Here is a 24,975-nt window from a genome sequence, read left to right as displayed (position 1 = left end):
AACTCTGTAAAACCACAGTTATGGAAAGGATTTCTCAAATGCCAGATTAGATTTGGTAAGTTAGGAGTGTAAGAAAACTAAATTACCCTTTCAGGGAAGTTGGTGCATTTTTTTTTCTACCATTTAACCACTTTTAATTGTTTAATTCAGTGACATTAATTGCATTCACAGTGCAGCTATAACCTCTCATAACCACTTTTCATTTTCAGAACTTTTTCATAATCCCAAACAGAAACTCTGTAACTCTCAAGCAGTTAACGCCCCATCCTCTCCTCCCCCAAGCTGGTAACAACCACTCTACTTTCTTTCTCTATGAATTAGTTCATTCTAGATATTTAATATAAGTAGAATTCTAGAATATTTGTACTTTTGTGTCTAGCCTCACTTAACAAATTTTTTTTAGCAAAATATTTTTAAGGCTCATTCATAGTGTAGCATGTATCCAAATATTATTCCTTTTTATGGCTGAATATTGTGTATACGTGTGTATGTGTGTATGTGTATACTCCACAATTTGTTTATCCATTCATCTGTTGATAGACACTTGGGTCATTTCCCCCTTTTAGCTGTTATGAATAATTCTGTGAATATTGGTGTACAAGTTTGAATCCTTGCTTTCAATTCTTTCATACCTTAGAATGAAATTCCTAAATCATATGATAATTCTATGTTTAACTTTATGAGGAGTCACCAAACTATTTTTCACAGCAACTACATCAGCATTTACATTTCTATCAGTAGTGCACAAGGGTTCCAATCTTTGCACATCCATACCAACACCTTCTTTTTTTAATAATCACCGTCCTAAAGAATATGAAGTAGAAACAATACATTCTTAATTACCTCTTAGTTTGTAAGACTACATAAGTCAGTTGGTGTGTCTTCTTAACACACTTAACCTTTTATTATTTTCCTTCCTTGAGATGGAGTCTTGCTCTGTCACCTAGGCTGGACTGCAGTGGCACAATCTCAGTTCACTGCAGCCTCCATCTCCCAGACTCAAGTGATCCTCTTACCTCAGCCTCCTGAGTAGCTGGGACTACAGGCGTAAGCCACCACTCCCTGCCCAAGCTTAACCTTTGTAAATAAAATCTTTTAAAACAGCACTGATGGTGATATCACTTCCATATTGGGTTGTTTTCTCCTCCAAATAATATCACTGACTGGAATAATTACCTTTGTTCTATACAATAATTAAAATTGCAGTTTTGAATTAAAATGGTAGTCTACAAAGGCTTTAGGCTTGTTTTAGTGTTTGACTTCTTATATAACTATGGAAAGAATATAAAATAGAGTCAAATGATAAATTGATGTTACTAATTATTTAAATCAAAATTTGCCAAATTCTCATAAAAGTAAATTGAGTTACCCCAGCTGTTACCTGGAGATTGAGAGGTAAAAGTGACTACAATAATTTGACTTAAAACAGTGTTTTTCAAACTTATAAAATGAAGAACATTCATGTGGTAATTTTTATAAAATATAGATTCTAATCTAATCTCATGAAGCCTGTTCTTCTGCATGTCTAAAAAGCTGCTCAGTAATGGCCAGGAATACACCTTCGAGTAACAATAATTTAAAATATTAATGAGGATAAAACATAATTGATTAAATGTTTTAAAGCTCTGAAGACTTGCAAATCTACGTTATAAATATAAATCTATTTAAAAACTTTTGAAATATGTAAATGAATACTGATTTTTATTAAAAAACTGGTCTAATGGTATTAAGCCTTGGAATCTCATTTTCAGTTCGTCTGTTGAAATACTCCATCTCTCATTAGTCACTGTGCCTTAGTTTTTTCAACTTTAAAATTGGAAGAACACTTTCTACATTTTTTTTTTTTTTTGAGATGCAGTTTTGCTCTTGTTGCCCAGGCTGGAGTGCAATGGTGCAATCTCAGCATACTGCAGCCTCCACCTCCGAGGTTCAAGCAATTCTCCTGCCTCAGCCTCCTGAGTAGCTGCGATTACAGGCATGTGCCACCACACCCAACTAATTTTTTGTATTTTTAGTAGAGACAGGGTTTCACCATCTTGGCCAGGCTGGTCTCAAACTCCTGACCTCAGGTGATCCACCCGCCTTGGCCTCCCACAGTGCTGGAATTACAGGCATGAGCCACCACACCCAGCCTCTACATATTTTTTTTTTACCTTGATGTTGATGAAGAATATTTTAAAATTGTCTTTTCTATGTTCTTTTTTTCTTTAGGGAGTGCCTTGGTGAAGCACATGAGCCTTGTGACTGCCAAACATGGAAGAATTGGTTGCAAAAAATAACCGAAATGAAACCAGAAGAACGTAAGAGGAATTTTAGATAGCTTTGCTACATATTTCCTTATAGCTTTCAAAAGAAAATGTGGTCATATCCTTTTTAGTCTTCATTTAAGAGGTTTCCAAATTTGTTAATGCAAGCGTTCTCCTGTTTCACTTCACCCCTTTGACTAACGTCCTTTTGGAAGTAGTAGAGTTTTGGCAAGGAGGAATCATGGACAAGTTCCATGTCTCTATCAGACTTACTTTCCAGCCAAAGACAAACAGGGTAAATAGGGGTCACAGCTAAGCCTCCTTCTACAGCCCTTTTCTTTTATCCTAGGGTGAGCCAATCAGTTGTTCTGTACTATGTGGGAAGTAGTATATGATCTGTAGTTTGAGTGAGTTTCCCATATCCCTGAAAGCTTCCAATGAAGGATACAGCACGTTAATTTTTTTTTACTCTTGTGTAGTTCTTTAGATTTATTGATGTTAAATACCTTATAGATAAATGTTGTCACTGAGACGTCTATAAATACATTCTCTCTGTTAATCGTCAGAGAAATGATATGAGGTTGATGTTGGTAATCCTGTTTTACAGAGGAAGCTAATGCTTAGATTGGGTTAAATGACACAGGGCATGCACCTTGTAAACAGAATGGGTTTGAATCTCTGAGGGGACTCCTTTTTAAACCCTTCCTAATAGCAGTTCCTGTGTTTAACAGATAAATCTGTCTGCTTTGCAATAATTTCCCATCTTCTCAAATGTTTTATAACAACTGTTTTCTCTCAAAAAATATAAACAAAAATTAATTTAGTTCTGGTCTTTTTTAAAAAAAGATTTAGGGGCCGGGCGCGGTGGCTCAAGCCTGTAATACCAGCACTTTGGGAGGGTGGATCACAAGGTCAAGAGATCGAGACCTTTCTGGTCAACATGGTGAAACCTCGTCTCTACTAAAAATACAAAAAATTAGCTGGGCATGGTGGCGCGTGCCTGTAATCCCAGCTACTCAGGAGGCTGAGGCAGGAGAATTGCCTGAACCCAGGAGGCGGAGGTTGCAGTGAGCCGAGATCGCACCATTGCACTCCAGCCTGGGTAACGAGCGAAACTCTGTCTCAAAAAAATAAATAAATAAATAAAAAAGATTTAGCTAATGGTGTTAGCTTGAGATGTTGCAAGTCAAGATCAAGAATTAACTCAATAAGTCTACACTTATGAGTAAAGCACATAATAAAGATAATGCCAGACTTCAGGGTATGCAGAGGCTAGAGGGAAGCAGTCAGACATTACAGTATCATATGATAACTGTTATAGTTGAGTAAAGATGAGAGTCCAGAAACAAAAACAACAAACTCAAGTTCATAGGAGAAAGGGTATCAAAGAATCACCTTGAAGGCAGTGAGCTATGAACTGGATTTTAGCATTTCTGTCTTGTGGTAGGTAATTACTGTCAGCAACTGAACTAGCATTGAGAGAGATTGCCCAGCAGCCATGATACTTTACAGGCTTGTATTACATCAGGGAACTTACCACTGCCTGAGGACTGGTCCTCAGCATTTTAGATCTACAAGGTTCGCTTTGTCCACTGACTCAGGATTATTATGACCCTTGGAGAAGAGACTACCATATAAACCAGAATGCCCAGTTATTAGTTGATAATGAGGGTGATCCCTTTCACTTGTTGAGAAGGCTTATGTCCATTATCAAGAGCAAAGAGAAGTGGATTATCTTAGAATATTTTATAGTGAAGCCTGATTAAACATTCTTGTCCTGTTCATGCACCATTCAGTCAACATTTTTTTTAAGCTGGGTACAATGGTTCACACCTGTAATCCCAGCACTTTGGAAGGCTAAGGCAGGTGGCTCACTTGAGGTCAGGAATTCAAGACCATCTTGGCCAACATGGTGAAACCCTATTTCTACTAAAAATACACGGATTAGTCCAGCATGATGGTATGCACCTAGAGAGGCTGAGGCAGGAGGATCACTTGAGCCCAGAAGGTGGAGGTTGCATTGAGCCGAATCACACCACTGCACTCCAGCCTGGGTGAGAGAGTGAGACTCCATCTCAACAACAACAGAAATTTTTTTTCTTAGTACTTGTTATGTGCTAAGCACTTCCCAAAACAAAAATACCTGTGTAAGGCCAGGCACAGTGGCCCACACCTATAATCCCAGCACTTTGGGAGTGCAAAGTGGGCAGATCACCTGAGGTCAGGAGTTTGAGAACAGCCTGACCAACATGGTGAAACCCCATGTCTACTAAAACTACAAAAATTAGCGAGGCATGGTGGTAAGCACCTGTAATCCCACCTGCTCGGGAGGCTGGGGCAGGAAAATCACTTAAACCCAGGAGGCGGTTGCTGCAGTGAACCCACACTCGAGCCTGAGTGCCAGAGTGAGACTCTGTCTAAAAAAACAAATACCTGTATAGATTGTGCTTGTTTCCCAGATTCATTGTCCTAGCCATTGCTCGTCATACCCACCATTTCTCCTATTCTCCTGATATGTATGGGTGTTGTATGTTTGTGTTCCATAAATAGATTCATACCATTACCCTGCAGCACCTTTAGATGTGACGAAACAATTGGAATTTACTTTTTTCCTTGCATCTGGCAGCTAGAAATATTTATATTTCTATTATGAATGGCTTGCTATTGCCCACCTACCTACATTTCTTTATATATTTCTTTAGAACTTAAGGTTAAGTTCCATGGGAGAAACTTGCAAGAGATGAGGCTAGAAAGATAGGTGTTGCCAGATTGTGAGCATTATTGCCAAGTTGTTTTGAATTTATCCTCCTAACAGAATAAGCCATAGAGTGTATTATTTAAGTAGGGAAGTGGCAGCATCAGAAAAGTTATTTTTATCAAGATAAATGATGAGAGTGAAGGGTGAATTGAAGAAAAGTAGACTAAAGGTAGGAAGGTGAATTTTTTATTTGAGTCAGAGGGTAAATTATGCAATTAGTAAAACAGGAAACTCAAATAAACAAGTAACTTTGGTGTAGGGGGGGAATAATAAGTTTTAGTGTGAACATTCTGAACTTGAAGTACTTACCCAACATGTATGGGGATGTCCAATGGAATTTTACAAGTGTTTGTCTGAAACTCAGAAAAGATGCTAAGAATCTTAGGAATAAATTATTCATTTTAAATGTTATATTCATTATTTAATTAACTTTTATTGAGTGCTGTTGTATGTTAGAATACAGAAATAAGATGCCCTCGATGCTCTTGAAGTTTACATTTTAGAGAGGCAACTATATACAAAACTAAGGAAAAACGTGTTATGAATGTGAGAGAACATTGTTCATGTATGTGATAACTTGTAGGAGAGGGGAAGGATGAAGAAGGAAGAGGTCAGTTATCTATGGGAGAGGGTTAGGAAACACTTTTATAAAAGAATTGATGTTTAAGCTGCATGTCGAAAGCTGACAGATGTTCTTCACATGAACCAGAATAGGAAAGACATTCCAGGAATAGGGTGAAGTAGTAATGTGAAGTAGTGTGGCATATGCAAGAACTGCAAATAATTCATACAAACAGTGCGGTGGTACGTGGAGAGATGAGACTGTGCAGACAGGAGTCCAAATCAAGTGTTTGGCACAAAGAGGTGGTTATGCACAATGCTAGGAAATCTGACCTTATCCTGACACTGAAAAGGAGTTTTAAGTAGGAGAGTGGTGAATGAAGAAGCTTACTGACAAAGATCACTCAGGCCAGAAGTATGGATGATAAAATGGAGACTATTGAGAAACTGGGTAAGAATGCTAGTTTTGAGACAACTTCAGAATGATCAGATGAGAGGATCAGAGGGCTTAAGATGGGTAATTCAGGTGGGAGGAGGTATATGCAGGAGAGCTTTAAGATATATTAAATAATCTTATTAAGTAGTAAACCTTTTGTGCTTACTAGTTGCCTAAAAGAGTTAATGTACCCTAAGAAGTAATTAGTCTAGCATATTATTCTATTCAATTCTTGAGTAGAAAATGCCCATCGATGTTTGAAATATAAAGCAAGTAGTTTTCTTTTATTTTCCTCCAAACCCCCACCCCAGTCTCCAAGGCGAGTTAGCATCTCCTCAGCTATCTAGATCCTGGGTCCTGGGAACTCAAGGTGAATACTGATCTTGTGGGCACTAAGTGACACACTGGCCCTCTCAAAGTGCTACTATCCTGTGGCATCAAATGACTTTGTGCATCACTTTCCCAGTCTTTTGTTACCAAATCTGATCCATTACCCTGAAAGAACTGTTCTTCTTTCAAGGTTTCAACTGTAAGAACAAATCATCACTCACTAGGTAACTGCTGATCATTCACTCAAGCAGTCTCAAACTATGGATATGATCTTTTAGGTTTATATAGTTCACCTTTTTTTTTTCTTCCCACAATTCCTCAGGTTTATTATAATCTTCTATTTTACCTGTGGTCTAATTAGAGTAATTAATCTCCCTACTTGTCCTTAATTCACAAATTACCCCAATTTTACAGAGGGAGATACCAAGGCTAAGAGAAACAAAAGTGTTCTGTCACATAGCACACCAGATCCATGTCACATCTGGTATCAGAACATGGAAAGAGTCTTTAAAGCAAGTATTTTTAAGTTGATGGCTATTTTTAGTTATTTCTTACCATATTAAAAAATGGATAAATCATTCTATACCCACAGATAATTTTTGCTAGGGAAGGAGAAGGAGAATGGCCTGGCTAGTGAGAACAGATTATGGGTGGGACTGTGAAAAAATGTCCTTGGACATAATAATGATCCTGATACTAAGAGGAGGAAAGAAATAGAAAAGCTAGAAAATGGTTTATACATGGTTACTTCTGATGGCCAGAGATAGGGAGATCACAAATTTAAAAACTGGAGATCACCCTTGAAGATCCCAAATGGCGTTTCGATTTGGAAAGATGGAAGAATGTTTGAAAACATGATAGGAGCCAAAATACTAAAGACATCTGAGATTTGTTCTACCAGAGAAGGAATCAAGCCAAGAAAGTCCCAGCAGTTGTTAAGAAAAGCCTAGGAGTTTTCTCACTCTACTGATCCATGTCTTCCACACTGAAAGATGGTGACTAGTAATGGCCACTTAGGTTTATGAAACTTAGGGTGAGGATTAAAGTAAACAGTAATTGGCCAACTATAATACTAAAGTAGAACACCATCATTAAATATGCAAAAATGATATTTCAAAAGGAAAAGTATGATTAGGTACTGTTTTAAGTTTATGTGTTACTTTGGATTATAGCATTTTTACTTTGCATTTTATGCAAAAAAAAAAAGGTGTAAGCATGTTTAACCAAATTCATAGCTGAATTATGAGACTCAGGGTGAGAAAACCTAATTAATGAGAAAGAAGTATTAGAAAATATACTGAAATCAATTCAAAGAATTTCTTTTTTTTTTTTTTTTGAGACAGAGTTTTGCTCTTGTTGCCCAAGTTTGAGTGTAATGGCACCATCTCAGCTCACCACAACCTCCACCTCCTGCCTCAGCCTCCTGAGTAGCTGGGATTAAAGGAATGTGCCACCATGCCTGGCTTATTTTGTATTTTTAGTAGAGTATTTTAGGTTTCTTCATGTTGGCCTGGCTGTTCTCAAACTCCCGACCTCAGGTGATCCACCCACCTTGGCCTCCCAAAGTGCTGGAATTAGAAGCGTGAGCCACCGCACCTGGCCTAGAATTAATTTCATAAAAAGATTTAAATAGTGTTTAAGTGTTGAAATTGCCTCTATTCTGTCTAATTAGAGCAAGAAGCAGGAATGGTTATATTTTCTATGAAATGATGGTTAATTTATAAATTTTTCAGACCAATATTTTTCATAGGACCTACTCAGTAAACGGAATTCAAATTGTGTATTTAAAAATTCAGTCTTTGACTAGGTGCAGTGGTTCACACCTGTAATCCCAGCACTTTGGGAGGCCAAGGCAAGAGGATCGCTTGAGGATTAGAGTTCAAGACCAGCCTGGGCAACACAGTGAGATCCTGTCTCTCCAAAAAATTAAAAACTTAGCCAGGCATAGTGGCACATGCCTGTAGTCCTAGCTACTTGGGGAAGCTGAGGCAGGAGTATCTGTTGACCCCAGAAGTTGAGGGCTACAGTGAGCTGTGATTGCACCACTGCATTCCAATCTGAATAATTGAGTGAGTTCCTATTTCTAAAAAAAATAAAAAATAAAATTTTAACCTTTAAAAGCAACTGTTTTCACATGCATACATGTTGATTCTGTTAATAGATATTAGATTTTGTGATACTCTAATTCTTTATTATGAAGTTAATACGTTTTGCAAAGAAACCTAAGCACACTAGATTATTAAGAAAGAAGATCAAGATATAAAAGAGATGTGACTGAAGTGAAGGGAAGAGTTTGAAAGTCAGTAGAGATGAAAAAATCTCACCAGATAGATTGAAGGGAGATGTAGTGTTGTTGGGGTTAAAAACAGGATGTATGAGCTAGATGAGGTGGCTCATTCTTGTAATCCCAGCACTTTGAGAGGCCAACGCAAGCAGATCACTTCAGGACAGGAGTTTGAGACCAGCCTGGTCAACATGGTGAAACTTCATCTCTACTAAAAATAAAAAAATTTAAAAAAAAAAATTAGCCAGGTGTGGTGGCAGGCATCTGTAGTCCCAACTACTTGGGAGGGTGAGGGACAAGAATCACTTGAACCCAGGAGGCAGAGGTTGCAGTGAGCTGAGATCACGCTACTGTACTCCATCCTGGGCAAAGTGAGAGTCTGTCTCAAAAAAAAAGGATATTTAAGGAACAGATATATGGAATAAGCATGTTCAGAGAATTGGAAATAAAGGTATTTTTTCCAGCATGAGTTTTTATTATAGTTGTAGTTGGTTGTTCCCTGAATGTGATTTGCTTCATGCAGTTCACTAAAATGCAGTTAGGAAATCACATTCTCCCCAAGGGTGGAAGAAAAAACTGTTATGTTGCAGGCCACACTGCTGCTTTGTTTTAATGGCTTTGTGCTTTATTTATTATAACAATGGACAATAAGGGTCATAAGAATATGTTAGTGCCTCTGAACTAACAATAGTGTTGATGCTGAAGGAAGAAGAAAGGCCACGCTTTTAACAAAAATTAGATGTTTTAAATATAAAGTATACTTAAATGATTAGGTTTTATAGCAGTATTCTTTGTAAGTGGAATTGCCTCCACAGCTTGACCTTATTAGCCCTAAGTAGTTTCTTCCAAAACTACTGTCACCCACCAAATTATCTGAGAATATTTCCCACCAACACCTTAATCAAACCGTCTTCTACCAAGTATGTTTACAACTGGAGTAAAGTCTGATCAGTTCATTACTGCTGTTTCACTTGCTATGTGGAGTTTAAAACCAGTGCTTTTACAGTCCAACAGTAGCTGCTGTTCTATTGTTAATATAAACTTAAGTAGGTAAGCACTTGGGGTTCCTTGCAGCAAGAGAGGTTCCTGCACTGCTAGGCTCCATCAGAAGACTGCTTCTAGTGCTCAGCCCTTCCAATCCATACACAGAGCCACTTTCCAGGGATCAGTGAGTCCAGACCTTTGTCTCCCTTCCCTCCCCAGGGGCTTATATCTAGGGATTGGGCAATTTTTCTTTTTGAACTTCGAAACTCAGAGTCTGATTTCTCCCCTGCTTTGGACAGTAGAGCCAACCATTTACTCCACCACCCTTCTGAAAGTGTCTGCATGTAAACAAAGCTTTGATTAGATGGGCCACTTTCAGTGATTCTAAAATGATTTTCTGGCATCTCTTTGAGTAAAGAAAATGTAAGGCTTCTCAGTGCACTTAGGGCTAAAAAAGAAAATAAAATTTAACCAACTTGAGTGCTGACATTCTTGGCAGGAAAAAATTTTAAATTATACATCTAGTACTCTCCAGCCCCTAACTCTGTCCATAGAGGGGAGAGGGAAGTTTATAAAATGTAAAATTTGGAATCTTTAAAAACCATGACATTCCTTAAGATTGTAGATCTCAAATTATATTAAAGTAAGTTGAGTTTAAGAAAACGAAGAGTATAAGTTTGATTAGGGATGGAGGGTGAGAGGAACTTGCCAGAGGGGACATATCATAATGGGCTTTATATTCTTCGCAAAAACAATTGGATTTTATCTTGTAGTCAGTAGGGAGCAAATTAAAAAATTTCAAGCAGTTGTATATTCTAAAAAGATCACTGTGGGATGGGTGGCTGGCAGGGGCAGGGGATGGGAGGATGAAGAAAAGTTGGTTAATGGGTACAAACAGTTAGATAGAAGACAATATTATATTTCAAAGTAACTAGAAGAGAGGACTTGAAATGATACCAACACATAGAAATTATAATTATTCAGTGTGATGGGTACTTCAGATATCCTGACTTGATTATTACAGATTCTATGCATGTAGCAAGCAGTCATATCTACTTCATAAATATGTAAAATATCTTGTGTCAATAAAAGAAAAACACCTCTGTCTCAAAAAAAAAAAAAAGAAAAACACATAGATTTAAAAAAAAAATCACTGTGCAAGCAGTGTAGTTGAAGGTGGACGCGTGAAAGAACTGAGGAGATAGGTTGGTTTTCTATGCTTTAGTTGTGTAGGCAAGAGATATGAAGGACCCTAGCTTAAAGCAGTAAGAACTGGGAATGGAGAGGAACCAAATATGATAAAGAGGGTGGAATAAATAGGATGCTATGAGTGAGGGAACAAGGATGATGTCAAAGATCATACTCTTCCTAAATTGACTCTGGCCAGATAATTGTATCATTTGCCAGGATGGGGAATAAAGAAATGAGCAGGTTTGGGGGGAATAATAAGCTTAGTTTTAGACATGTCACTGAATTAATTTTAAGATTATCCAGAATAATCATGGATAAAAAAAGATGTTGATATTTTTTGCTTTTCACTATGGCAAAGAGTTTCTGATAATTATATTTGCATCTTGCCTGTTAAATAAATTATTGTCTAAAGTAACTGTTCTTTCTGTAATTTCCTTTGGCGCAATCGTTATTTTAAATGGAATAACAATATTGCTTTTTTCTTTTTCTTTTTTTTAACCTTTTTTGTATATGTTGTTTTTGGTCACAGTTTATTTGGGCACAAGTTTATGGAGAAATCTCCCTTAAACCAGGTTTCATGAATATTTCTTTGGAATAGAGTTTCTTATCTTATAATTAGGCTATTCAAAATGAAGCGGTTTAAAAATATTGCCACAGACCCTGATCAGAAAATAAATATTTTATTAAAATTGAGAAACAGCCTGCAAATAAAAGTCTGGAGGGTTGTTTTCCCCTAGAAGTTGTACACTAAATCATTTATTTTTGTGTTTGTGCTTAATATCCCAAAGTTGTGGGAGTTAGTGAAGCCTACGAGGATGCCGCCAATTGTCTCTGGTTATTAACTAACTCCAAGCCTTGTGCCAACTGTAAGTCTCCAATACAGAAGAATGAAGGCTGCAATCACATGCAGTGTGCTAAGGTATGACGTTAAAGAGGATTTTGCATGCTTTGCATTTGGAATCTTAATTTAGTTTGATTGTCAATCCACAGGATAAATTATTTGAGGGGGCCTGGTGCAGTGGCTCTTGCCTGTAATCCTAGCACTTCAGGAGGTTGAGGCAGGAGGATCGCTTGAGGCCAGGGGTTCACGACCAGCCTGGGCAAAATACCAAAACCCATCTCTATAAAAACAAAAACAATAAAAAGGTAAGGGTAAGGAATCTATGGTATTCAACCAGAAGATTAGAAATTCATGAATCCTCCCTTGCTAGTCACCTTCCCCAGTGAGAATCTTGAGAGAGGTGTGTGTGTGTGTGTGTGTGTGTGTGTGTGTGTGTATTTGATATATATATATATATATATATCAACAAAGTGCTGCCTTATATAGAACTCTTGCAAAGCTGGTTTTGGAGCATACGGCTTAGACTCAAGGCCCAAACTAGGCCCAAATCCAGTCCATATACTGTCTCCATACAGTTGGTTCACTGTATCAATGGGTTTCATATTGTTGGGTTTGCATTCATGGATCAAAAATACTTAGGGGAAAAAAATGCATCTGTATTGAACATGTACAGATTTTTTTTCTTGTCATTCTCTAAACAATGCAGTATAACAACTATTTGTATAGCATATATGTTGTAAGATATTATAAGTAATCTAGAAATTATTTAAAATATACCAGAGGATGTGCATAGGTTAGTATGCAAATAATATACCATTTTATATCGGGTAATTGATAATTGTCAGATTTTGGTGTTTGCAGGTCTTGGAACCAATTCTTTGTGGATACTAGGGAACACCTATAGGTAGATGTCTGTATAATACAAGAACCCAAAGCAGTGTCCCGACTTTAGGTCTGCTAATAAAACCACCAATTAAACAAGTAACTCCTTATTATATAGAAAATGAAAATGCCAACAAAGATTCACTTGGCTGAAAAATACTTAATATAAATGATTAATGTTAGAGGTCTAAATGCTAGATGGAATAAATACCCTCTTTACTTAGTTGTGCAGGAAGAAACAGCAGTGTGTATAAAACGAATATGCTGATGTGTTATTAATAACATTTTATTAATCCATAGCTACCTACATTTATGAACATATTTTTATTCAAAATTACATTGATATTCTGGGTTTTTTTTTTGCTTTATCATTGGAAATGTCATCTATGTATAAAATGATTATTTAAAGTTGTTGAGAAGAAAATGTAATTTTTTTTCTAATTTAGGACATGAAGGAAACAAATGGTTAAGATTCCAGTAAAACATAATATTATCTTCTAGGTATTAATTGATTTTTAACCTTGAAACTTAATGATTATTACTATACTTGCAAAAGAATGGCAGTTACAAAATAATTTTTGTAAGTCTATAGTGCTGTAAAATTAACATAAATGAATTGGCTTAGTGAGGCAGTAATTAATGATTCTCTAAGACGCAGAAAGAAAAATCTAGGGCAGTGTTATGAGCAAAATATTCAGAAGTGCTGTTTATTCAGCTAAGGATCCAGCCAAAATTATTTTATCTCTTTGTGATCTTATCTCCAATGTCCATATCTTTTTTTATTCCTCTTATAGACCACAGAGATGTATAAAGAACTATAGAATGACCATAAAAATTTGTAATTGGCTGCTGAGACAGACTCCAATATTATCTTTATTTCCTGCGTAGCACCTACTGGTAGTAAATACTTGATAAATACATACTGCATTCCTGAATGTTTTCATGAATTAATCGGGCTGATAATATTAGGTAATCCAACCTAAATAGACTTTGTTTAAGCTTCTGTTGCATTAAAAAGAAATATTTACTTATGTACTCTGTAAATGTAGTTGTTGTATTTATTATGCCATCTGAAGTGTTTGCATTGAACAATAAAACCCGAAAAGTAGTATCCTTATTATGACACGGAAGACTTATGTAGAAAATATAACATTACTGCAGCAAAATCATATGTACTATTTTTTAAGTGTGTAGGTGAAACAACATGTCATGTGTAATGGACTCCATCCTCTGACATAATTGTTAAATCATAGCACACTTTTATTAATACCTCAGCTTTGATAATGTATGATTTAGTAGGCAGTTTTTACTTTTGAAATCAAGTGTGTTTTTAAATAATGAGAAATTTCATTCCCTAAAAATGAGCTTGTTTATTTTTAAAACACTTTGTAAAATTTCCCTAATTTAGATAATTTAAATTATTGCATTCTTAAATATTTTAAATCACTTATAGTATCTGATTCTGTGTAACTGTATGCTACAACTTAAAAAAAAGGGTTTTTTTCATTATAAACTGTAGAATAGTTAAATACCGTAATTGCTAAGGTATATCTGATCACTGTATAATCAAACTCTATACTAAAACTAAAAATTAACATTGATTATAAAAGAAAAACCTTTGAACTTGACAGCGAGGTAGAATATGGCAAAAAATAAAAATAAAAACCTTAACATTAGAGAAAATAGAAAATAGTACAAATAATATTCTCTGATCATAAGGGAATAAAATAGAAAGTAAGGCCAGGCATGGTGGCTCACACCTGTAATCCCAGCACTTTGGGAGGCTGAAGCAGGTGGATCACCTAAGGTCAGGAGTTTGAGACCAGCTTAGCTGACATGGTAAAACCCCATCTCTACTAAAAGTACAAATATTAGCTGGGCATGTTGGCAAGTGTCTGTTATCCCAGCTACTGGGGAGGCTGAGGCAGGAGAATCGCTTGAACCTGGAAGGCTATAGAACTTTCAAAATTAGAATCAGTTCTCTCAAACCCTGCCACTGCTTTATCAGTTGTTTATGTAATATTCTAGCTTTGTTGTCATTTCAACAATGTTTACAAAGTCTTCACCAGGAGCAGATTCTAGCTCAAGAAACTACTTTCTTTGCTTACCCATAAGAAACAAGTGAGCAGAGATTGTGCCATTGCACTCCTGCGTGAGCCATAAGAGTGAAACTGTGTATCAAAAAAAAAAAAAAAAGTAAAGTTACAAGATGTCTTTTGGAAATTTTAAATATCAACTCCTCAGTAAGAAAGGAAATAAAAATGGACATTCAAGAATTTTTAAAACAAGGGTAATGAAAATACTACTTATCAGAACCTGAGGGCCATAGATAAAGCAATGCTGAGAAATATGCATCACATTATTTACTTAAACTAATACAGAATAATGAATGAGTTAAGAGTATGACTCAACTTTTTTTTTTCTTTTTTTTTTTTGAGATGGAGTCTCGCTTTGTAGCCCAGGTTAGAGTACAGTGGCTCAATCTTGGCTCACTGCAACCTCCACCTCCCAAGTAGCTGGGATTACAGGCATTAGCCACCATGCACAGCTAATATATATATATATATATATATATATATCTTTTTTAATATTTTAGTAGAGACGGGGTTTCACCCTATTGGCCAGTCTTGTCTTGAACTCCTGGCCTTATGATCTCCCTCTTGCCTCGGCCTCCCAAAGTGCTGGGATTATAAGTGTGAGCCATTGCTCCCAGACTACTCAAAAATTTAGAAAAAAAATAAACTGAAGAAAACCAGGAGGAAGGTTCTGGGTTTTTTTTAAGACAGAAATTAGTGACTTTATAACTGAAAATACAATTAATAAATCCAAAAGGTGATTTTCTTAACAAAAAATAAACCACTAAGCAAGAAAAAAATGAAGGTGAGGCAGTTCAAAGACACAAGATAAAGAATAAGGGAAACACAGGCATAACTCAGAGATACTGTGGTCCAATTCTAGATCACTTCAATAAAGCAAATATCACAGTCAAATAAATCACATATTTTTATGTCCCACCTCATACAAATTTTAACTGTAAACTCATACTGTCTGTTAAGTGTACAATAGCGTAACATATTTTTATTTTAAAATACTTTATTACTGAAAAATGCTAACTATTATCTGAGCCTTCAGTGAGTCGTAATCTTTTTTGCTGGTGGAGAGTCTTGCCTCAGTGTTGATGCTGCTAACTGAACAAAGTGGTGCTTGCTGAAGGTTGAGTTGGCTGTGGCAATTTCTTAAAATAAGACAATGAAGTTTGCTGCATTGGTTGACTGCTTTTCACAATATATTTCTGTATAGCATGTGATACTGTATTACAGAATTTGACCTCCAACAGAACTTTCAAAATTAGAGTCCGTTCTCTCAAACCCTACCACTGCTTCATCAGCCATTTTTGTAATATTCTACTCTTTGTTGTCATTTCAGCAATGTTTACAAAGTCTTCAGGAGCAGATTCTATCTCAAGAAAACAATTTCTTTGCTTATCCATAGGAAACAACTTTTCCCCAATTCAAGTTTTATTATGAGATTGTAGCAATTCAGTCACATCTTCAGGCTGCACTTGAAGTTCTTTTGCTGTTTCTACCACACTGCAGTTAATTTTTTCCACTGAAGTTTTGAACTCCTCAAAGTCATCCATGAGGGTGGGAATCAACCTTTTCCAAACTCCTGTTCATTTTGATATTTTTACCCCCTTCCATGAATCACAAATGTTCTTAATGGCATCTAGAATGGTGAATCCTTTCCAGAAGAGTTTCCATTTACTCTGCCTAGACCTTTCAGAGGAATCACCATCTGTGACAGTTTTAGCCTTACAAAATATTCTTAAATAATAAGACTTGAAATTCAAAATTACTGCTTAATTCATTGGCTGCAGAATGGATGTTGTGTTAGCAGACATTAAAACAACATTCATTTCCTTGTACATCTCTATCAGAGCTCTTGGATGACCATGTGCATTGTCATTGAGCAGTAATATTTTAGAAGGAATCTTTTTTTCTAAGTAATAGCTCTCAACAGTGGGCTTACAATATTCAATAAACCATGCTGTAAACAGATGTGCTGCCATCCAGGCTTTGTTCTTCCATTTAGAGAGCATAGGCAAAGTAGATTTAGTGTAATTCTTAAGGGCCCTACAATTTTGAGAATGGTAAATAAGTATTGGCTTCAATTTAAAGTCACCAGCTGTATTAGCCCGTAACAAAAGTGTCAGCCTGTTCTTTGAAGCTTTGGAGCCAGACATTGACTTCTCGCTAGCTGTAAAAATCCCAGATGACACTGTGTCCCAATAGAAAGTTGTTTCATCTATTTTGGAAATCTGTTGTTTAATGTAGCCACTTTCATCAATGATCTTAGCTAGATCTTCTGGATAATTTATCACAGCTTCTATATCAGCACTTTCTGCTTCACCTTGCACTTTTATGTTATGGAAATAGCTTCTTTCCTTGAACCTCATGAACCAATGTCTGGAGGTTCCTTATGTCTCTCTGTCTTCATAGAAATGAAAAGAGATAGGACCTTGTTCTGGATTAGTATTTGGCTTAAGGGAATGTCGTGGCTCATTTGATCTTCCATCTAGACCACTCGGATTTTCAACTTATCGACAATCAGCCTGTTTCATTTTCTTTTTTTTTCTTTTCTTTTTTTTTTTTTTTGAGATGGAGTTTCGCTCTTGTTACTCAGGCTGGAGTGCAATGGCGCGATCTTGGCTCACCGCAACCTCCGCCTCCTGGGTTCAGGCAATTCTCCTGCCTCAGCCTCCTGAGTAGCTAGGACTACAGGCACACACCACCATGCCCAGCTAATTTTTTGTATTTTTAGTAGAGATAGGGTTTCACCATGTGTACCTGGATGGTATCAGTCTCTTGACCTCGTTATCCACCCGCCTCGGCCTCCCAAAGTGTGGGGATTACAGGCATGAGCCACCACGCCCGGCCACCTGTTTCATTTTCTTATCATTCATATATTCACTGTAATAGCACTTTTACTTTCCTTCAAGAACTTTTTCTTTACATTCACAATTTAGTTAACTGGCACAAGAGGCCTAGCTTTCAGCTTATCTTGGCTTTTCAACATGCCTTCCTCACTAAGCTTAATCATTTCTAGCATTTGATTTAAAGTGAGAGATGTAAGACTCTTCCTTTTACTTGAACACTTAGAGGCCCTTATAGGATTCTTAATTGGCCTAATTTTAATATTGTTGTGTCTTAGGGATTAGGGAAGGCCAAGGAGAGTGAGAGAGACAGAGATAAGAGAATGGCCAGTCAGCCAAGTGGTCAGAACACATACAACATTAATCTATTAAGTTTGCCATCTTATGTGGGCATGGTTCATGGTACCTCCCCCCAAGTATTAAAATAGTAACATCAAAGATCATTGATCACAGATTATCATAACAGATATAATAATTAAAGAGTCTGAAACATTATGAGAATTACCAAACTGACACAGACAAGCAGTGAGCACATGCTGTTGGAAAAATGACTGGTAGAGTTGTCACAAAGTTCAGTTTGTTTAAAAAACAAAAACAAAACGCAGCGTCTGTGATGCATAATACAGCAAACTGCAATGAAACAAGGTATGCCTGTAATCAAAGAAACAAAGCAAATTAAAATAATAAGGAATAACTTGATTCAGTTCTTCCAGATATTTTGAACTTGGATTTGAAGTAGATTGACTTTCTAAGACGGTATTATTTATTAAAACTGATCCTAGAAGAGATAGAATATTCCCAAAAAACCCATTCCCATAGAAGGGAAAAAAGTTTTTCAAAACTCTCCCGCACCTTATACTAACACTTAGAGCAGTGGGCCCTGATAGTTTTATGATAGAATTTTACCAAACCTTTAAGGAGCTGGTAATTCTGTTATTTAAACTATTCTTGAGAGTTAAAAAAAAAAAAAAACTTTCAGATTATTTTTATAAAGCGAATAGAACCTTGATACCTGCTTGACAAGATTATAAAAACTAAAAGAAAACTGTGGATTATTCTTACTTATAAATAACACTATTTATAAGAAGTCCTAAATATTACAGGGATGAAACTACACAGATATTAGCAATAATCCAGCAGAGCACATTCATAAGTAATTGACCAAGTAAGAGTTTATTCCAGGAAGACAGGTTAAGTGTTGCTCATCTGGAATGCTTGGAACTGGAAGTGTTAATGATTTCAGAATTTTTTTTTTTTCATTTTGGAATATTTACATTTTACCAATTGAGCACTCCTAATCCACAAATTTACAATCCATGTCAGTGCTCAAGAAGTTTTGGATTTTGGAGCAGTTAGGATTTCTGATTTTTTCATTAGGGATGCTTTAACCTGTGTAAGAAGGGTTCAATATTAGGAAAACTGATGTTGTACCTCATGTATTGGTAGGTCCAAGGGGAAAAATTACATATTTTCCATATCTCCTGAAAAGGTATTTGATCAAACAAACAAACAAACAAACCATTATGTATAAAACACTCAAAGAAATAGAATAGATTCTTTCTTAGTATGATAAAAATAACCTCAGTTCAAAAGCTAGCATATTTAGTGGGGAAAACTAGAGTCACTCCCACTAAATTCAAGAATAAGATGAAGGTATTTTCCATCACTAATATTATTAACATTAGACTGAAGATACCAGTTAACATAGACAATAGAAAGAGACTATAAAAATTAGAAATGAGATGATAAAATTATCACTTTTTACAGATGGCATGATTGTATACCTAGAAAATTTACAAAAATCAACTGAAAAACTGCTACAAACAAAAATTCAGTTGAGTAGCAGAGTACACAATTACTGTGCAGAAAGTAATAACCTTCATGTGTATCAACAACAATCAGATTGAATATTTACTGAAAGACTTCATTTATCTGGAAATAAATTTAACAAATATGCAAGACTTATGGGGAAAAAATATAAACCCTCTCTCTGTAGGTCACAAAATATTACAAACAAATGGAAAGACGACCAAATTCTTAGACAGAGAGATTACGTCAAAAATAGCAATAGGTTTTGTTTCTGAATCTAAGTAAACTAATTCAAAAGTTATATGTCAGGGCCAAGGGGAAGCAAGAACAGAAGTCTGAAAAAGAGCAGTGAGGGGGAACTAGCCTTGTCAAATAGCCATATTATTTAGCCTCAGAAATTCAGACAGTGTGGTGCTGGCACATAAAATAGAATAGAAAGAAAGCCTAGCATATAGACACAGATACATGGGAATCCAGTATGTGGTAAAGGTGGTGTCTACAACCAGTGGAGAAACATGAGCTATTTAAATGGTATAAGGACTACTGGGCAGCTGTATGAGAAAGAATAAAGTTGAATTCATACTGTATCCTATATAGTAAGGTAAATTCCAAATGACTCAAAGATAAAGTTACTTTAAAAAAATAAAATAAATCATAAGAGTACCTGAAAACAACATAGAATGGGAAGATCTTTTTAACTGACTCAAAATCCATAAGCATAAAAAAGGATATATTTTCATGCTGAATGCTCATATTTTTGGTACTGTCTGATAATTATGGTAATTAAGTAAGTGAAATTTACTTTAAAATGGGAAACTGTTTTTATATCAGCTGTTTCACTTAGAGGTCTTTTCAGCTTATTTCTAGTTTCAAAACTAATTTTTCAAAATTGCCAGAAGTTTGTCAAATAGTCTGGTGGAGCTTTATAGACCAATGTCAGATTACAACGTACTTAAAAATGAAACACTTGTCAGTATCTGGTTATTATTTGTAAAGAATATCCTATTGATATTTTTAATGATTCCTTGTGATTACCTCATTATATTATGCTTTACATTTTAATATATCACTATAAGCAATAATTTTAAACTACCTCCACATCTTTCCATAATGCAGAAAGGTCTCCAGAGGAAACATGAAAAAGCGGACATGTCTTTAAGAAGATTTGTTCCTGGTCACATACTCAGGATTATTTAATCTTTACAGATTGGTTGTAAAGATAAGCAGAAAGTAATTTGCATATTAATATGGGATGATGTTTTCATATATATTTTCTTTTGAAGTGCAAGTATGACTTTTGTTGGATTTGCCTAGAAGAGTGGAAAAAACATAGTTCTTCCACTGGAGGTTATTACAGATGTACTCGCTATGAAGTCATTCAACATGTGGAGGAGCAATCCAAGGAAATGACTGTGGAGGTAAAGAGAACCAATTAAGCCAAGATCTCTCTCTAAGCTGCTCACTGCCACTGGAATTATTTTGCATTTCTTCTTTTTCTGTTTTCATTTTAATGAGGTATTGAACTGAATATACTTTATAATAGCCTTTAATTTCAACAAAATAGCTCTGTAAACTTGATAGTTTTGTCCCTTTTACATTTTCCATTTTTTATTTTGGTAAAGATATATATGAAAAGTCTGATACATTCCAGCCTATCTCTGCAAAGACTTAAAAACAATTTTAATATTAATATCAATAATGCAATATTATTACATTATACTGTACAGTGATATCTTAGTATGCTCATTTGCCATAGAAAATAACACAGACTGGGTAGCTTAAACAACAAAAATTTATTTCTCAGAGTTCTGGAGGTTGTGAAGTCCAAGGTCAAGGTGCTGGCCAGTTTGGTTCTTGAGGAGGGCACTCTTCTTGGCATGAAGATAGCCACCCTCTCACTATGTCCTCTGGTGGCTGGAAAAGACAGAGACCGACCTCTGGTGTCCCTTCCGCTTCTTATAAGGGTACCAGCCCTGTTAGAATTGTGCCCCACCCTGATGACCTTATTTAACCTTTCTCACAGATCCTATCTTCAAATACTGTCACAATGGGGATAGGGCTTCAAAATACAAATTTTAGGGGGCTACCATTAGTCCATAGCAAAAAGCCACATAATAAAACATTGAAGGCCAGGCACAGTGGCTCATGCTTGTAATCCCAGCACTTTGGGAGGCCAAGGCAGGTGGATCACTTGAAGTCAGGAGTTCAAGACCAGCCTAGCCAAAATGCTGAAACCCCATCTCTACTAAAAATACAAAAATTAGCCGGTCATGATGGTGGGCTCCTGTAATCCTAGCTACTCAGGAGGCTGAGACAAGAGAATAGCTTGAACCCAGGAGGCGGAGGTTGCCATGAACTGAGATCGCAACACTGCACTCCAGCCTGGGCAACAGAAGAAGACTCTGTCTCAGAAAAAAGAAAATGGAGATTGGGAGCCTTCTTTGCCTTAGGCTCTGGGATTTTGGATTCAGGGATTTGTCACAGGATACAGATGGAAGACTTTGTTCTGAGAGCCTTTAAGATGTATTGTTTTCTATCAAGAAAATAATTCACAAATCTGAATGCACTACTACCTATCACTAATAAAACTTTTAAATGATCCCCCCAAAGAAACTATTTTAGTAGCTACTAGTTTTTGTAAAAGTCATTTGTGAACTTTTGTTTTCTAGGCTGAGAAAAAACACAAACGATTTCAGGAACTTGACAGATTTATGCACTATTATACAAGATTTAAAAATCATGAGCATAGTTATCAGGTATGTCCCAAATAATTTCAAATGAGCTGACCTCTACTGTTGTGAATAAATAAAGAGAATGGTTTAAATTATTTATTTCTATTCTTTTAGTTAGAACAACGCCTTCTTAAAACAGCCAAAGAAAAGATGGAACAATTGAGCAGAGCTCTCAAAGAAAGTAAGTTATAAGTTGTATGTGTGATAATTGCTATAAAATATTCTTCCATGCTGTCACTTCACTAGTAGGTTAGGTCCTGAAAGGAATACATTATGTCCATTAGCTTGTTCTGGTACTGTTTTGAGTTCTCTGAAGCCCTGAGTGCAGCTTAGCAGATGAGGCTTCTGTGATTGGATTTTCTGCCCAGCACCTAGCCTCCTCCTCTTGATGCACTGTTACAAGATAAAAACACTTCATGATTTTGCTTACTCTGTGTCACTGCTGATGCTCTACACTGTTGAGAAAAGTGGATGGGTCCTAAAGGGCATAACTGACTTAGTCAGAGGAGCAAGATACACGTACTACCCAATTGTCATGTAACTGAATACCCAAAAATTCTTGAGAAAATTTAGCAGAATGCTTAAGGATGTGGAAGTCTGTAAAAGTTTGGGGAGAAATCATTTAACTGGTAAATAATGAACATTGGGGTAAAAAAGCAAAGCCATGAGGAGTAGCTAACATGTTGGTCCTAAATTTTAAGTTATAAAAGAATATTCTAAAATATGGATTGAGTATTCGTAACATCATTAGAATATAATAACCCGCAGTGATCACACAGAGTACAGGTTCTGGTATGTTTTGTTTTTTAAAAGTCACCTTTTAAAAATAATAGCTTACATATGAAAAGTACATTTTAAGGTTAAAAATGTGATGTTGCTCCAATTTATTAAAATAATGAGTACTAAAATCCTTTTCATTAGGATAATTCTCTAATCAAGACAATATCATAAATTAAATAGAATGGGGGAGAAAAATGTCAACAGCAGTGTAGCCTGCTTGTTATATTAGTTCTTAGACTTCATTAATGATATAACTATATTAGGCAATATCAAACTCCTGAAGTATTGTTTACATTAAAAATTGAGAGGAAAAAAATCTTCAGTCATACAACTCTTCAGCAGGGATTTTTGTCTGGTCATTAATGCATCCCTAGTGCTTCCAACTGTGCCTGACACTTAAAAACATTCAGAATTTATAGATGTGACTTACTGCTTCTATTCAACATTCTGGAGATTTCAGGCAACATAATGAAATAGGGAAAAATATGAAAATTTACAGCAGTTGGAAAGGAAGAAGCAAAACTTCACACATTTCTCACATATGTCAGAAATCTCAGGGTAATCTATATGTCACTTTGTGTACACACACTATTAATTTCTATAAGTATCCAGAATAATCGGATTTTCAACAGTATTTGCAAATTTAGACTCTCATGCTTAATTTCTGTGTTTTTCTTTGGTTTTCAGTTAAGCAAAAACCTAGAATGTTATAATGACGTTCTTAGAGGAGTCTCAGATATTAAGGCAATTTTGTCTTCCATCTTCCTCATTCTTCCTTCCTTTCTTTCTTTCTCTGAAGTATTTTATTAACTAGCGTTAGTAATCTAGTTGTTTGCCAGAATATTGTATCTTTTTCTTTACAGTATCGATTTTGCATAATTAGGCTTTTTTTTTTTTTAAGCAAGCAACTTAGAAAAGGCATTTGTTCTCATCTTTAAGCAGGGAAATTCTGCTAGGGATAATCTGAAAAACTTAGTAAAGCCTAGAACCTTTTGGCTGACATAAAGCTAGATTTGCTTATCAATGGAGTGAGACCAGAATCCAAGATGAGTATGTGCATTCCTTTATGGCTACCATCAGTGCTCCTGGGCTGCTGGGGCATATCTTTCTTTTATACACACAATCATGTCACACATGAGTATTTTATGTACATTTTTAGTTTTGTTCAAGTAAGTATTTTCATACAGTTACTTAAAACAGTTTTTGTCCTAATGATCATTCTTTTTTCTTTTTGGAGAAAAAAATCATTGTTTGATTAATATCATAAATAGCATATTTGCAAAACAACTTCATTGTGCCTCAATTACTTTTTAGCTGAAGGAGGCTGTCCAGATACCACTTTCATTGAAGATGCAGTTCATGTGCTCTTAAAAACTCGGCGCATTCTCAAGTGTTCTTATCCATACGGATTTTTCTTGGAACCTAAAAGCACAAAGAAAGAAATTTTCGAACTAATGCAAGTAAGATACTTTGTAATTATATTTAAATGGCAGCAGGTATTAGGAAAAACTGAGTTTTTCTTTTTTCAAACCACTTGTTTTATTTAATGTGGGTGTGATTAGTAAAACAATTTTTTTTTCATTTTTTAAATGGTTTTTAAATAAAGGAAAAATTACCAGCAACAAATTGAAATTTTCTTTTAAATCTGTCACTCTTCAGGTCTGAATGAGTTATGAGAGATGCAGACATTTCCTGTAGCATTTATGTCTGTCTTTTAAACTGGTTCAGGTTTGAAATCAGACATATTTCTGATTATGGAATTAAGAATTTTATCATCAAAATGAAACAAGCCACATTATATACAAGATGAGAAATTTGCTGTTTACCAGTTTATTTTTTAAATCAACTGAAAAAGTTATAGTATTTAAAAAAACAATAACACCTAAGCCAACTGGCATCACTATAGCTAAATAACTCATTGTACATTTCTTTTCTTTTGAAGTCACTAAACTTTTTCTTGTTATAGTTTTCATGTCATCCCTTTGAACTGTCCTCTGCTAATTTATATCCTACATTTCAACAAGCCTCAGTATTCATTTTCTCCGTAAACTCTTCCAGACTTGCCCTGATTACCGTAGTCTTGCTGTGATTCAAATTCCTTCAGCACTTTTATATAGTCTGCACCATGACATCATGCATTTGCTTATATAGTGCATTGAAATGTATTAACTTTTTTCACATTATAAATTCTTTGTAGACAGCTGCAAT

The 24,975-nt window shown here is 35.7% G+C and overlaps 1 protein-coding gene across 19 annotated transcripts in view; it reads left to right on the top strand.

The window, feature by feature from the left end:
* The window catches only part of ANKIB1 (ankyrin repeat and IBR domain containing 1), a 155,739-nt gene that overhangs the window by 117,299 nt on the left and 13,465 nt on the right, over positions 1-24,975 (top strand). For all 19 annotated transcript variants that reach the window (XM_078342788.1, XM_078342784.1, XM_078342786.1 and 16 more), the window contains 6 exons: positions 2,212-2,300; positions 11,579-11,709; positions 20,539-20,673; positions 21,925-22,011; positions 22,102-22,168; positions 24,082-24,227. In XM_078342788.1, the coding sequence (XP_078198914.1) occupies positions 2,212-2,300; positions 11,579-11,709; positions 20,539-20,673; positions 21,925-22,011; positions 22,102-22,168; positions 24,082-24,227 (655 nt within the window). The remainder of the gene's footprint in view (positions 1-2,211; positions 2,301-11,578; positions 11,710-20,538; positions 20,674-21,924; positions 22,012-22,101; positions 22,169-24,081; positions 24,228-24,975) is intronic.

This window comes from Callithrix jacchus, chromosome 11 (genome assembly GCF_049354715.1).
Source record: "Callithrix jacchus isolate 240 chromosome 11, calJac240_pri, whole genome shotgun sequence".
In the NCBI taxonomy this organism is placed as follows: Eukaryota; Metazoa; Chordata; class Mammalia; order Primates; family Cebidae; genus Callithrix; species Callithrix jacchus.
The sequence above is the reverse complement of the archived record's forward strand: the minus strand, read 5'-3'. Positions and strand labels throughout refer to the sequence as shown.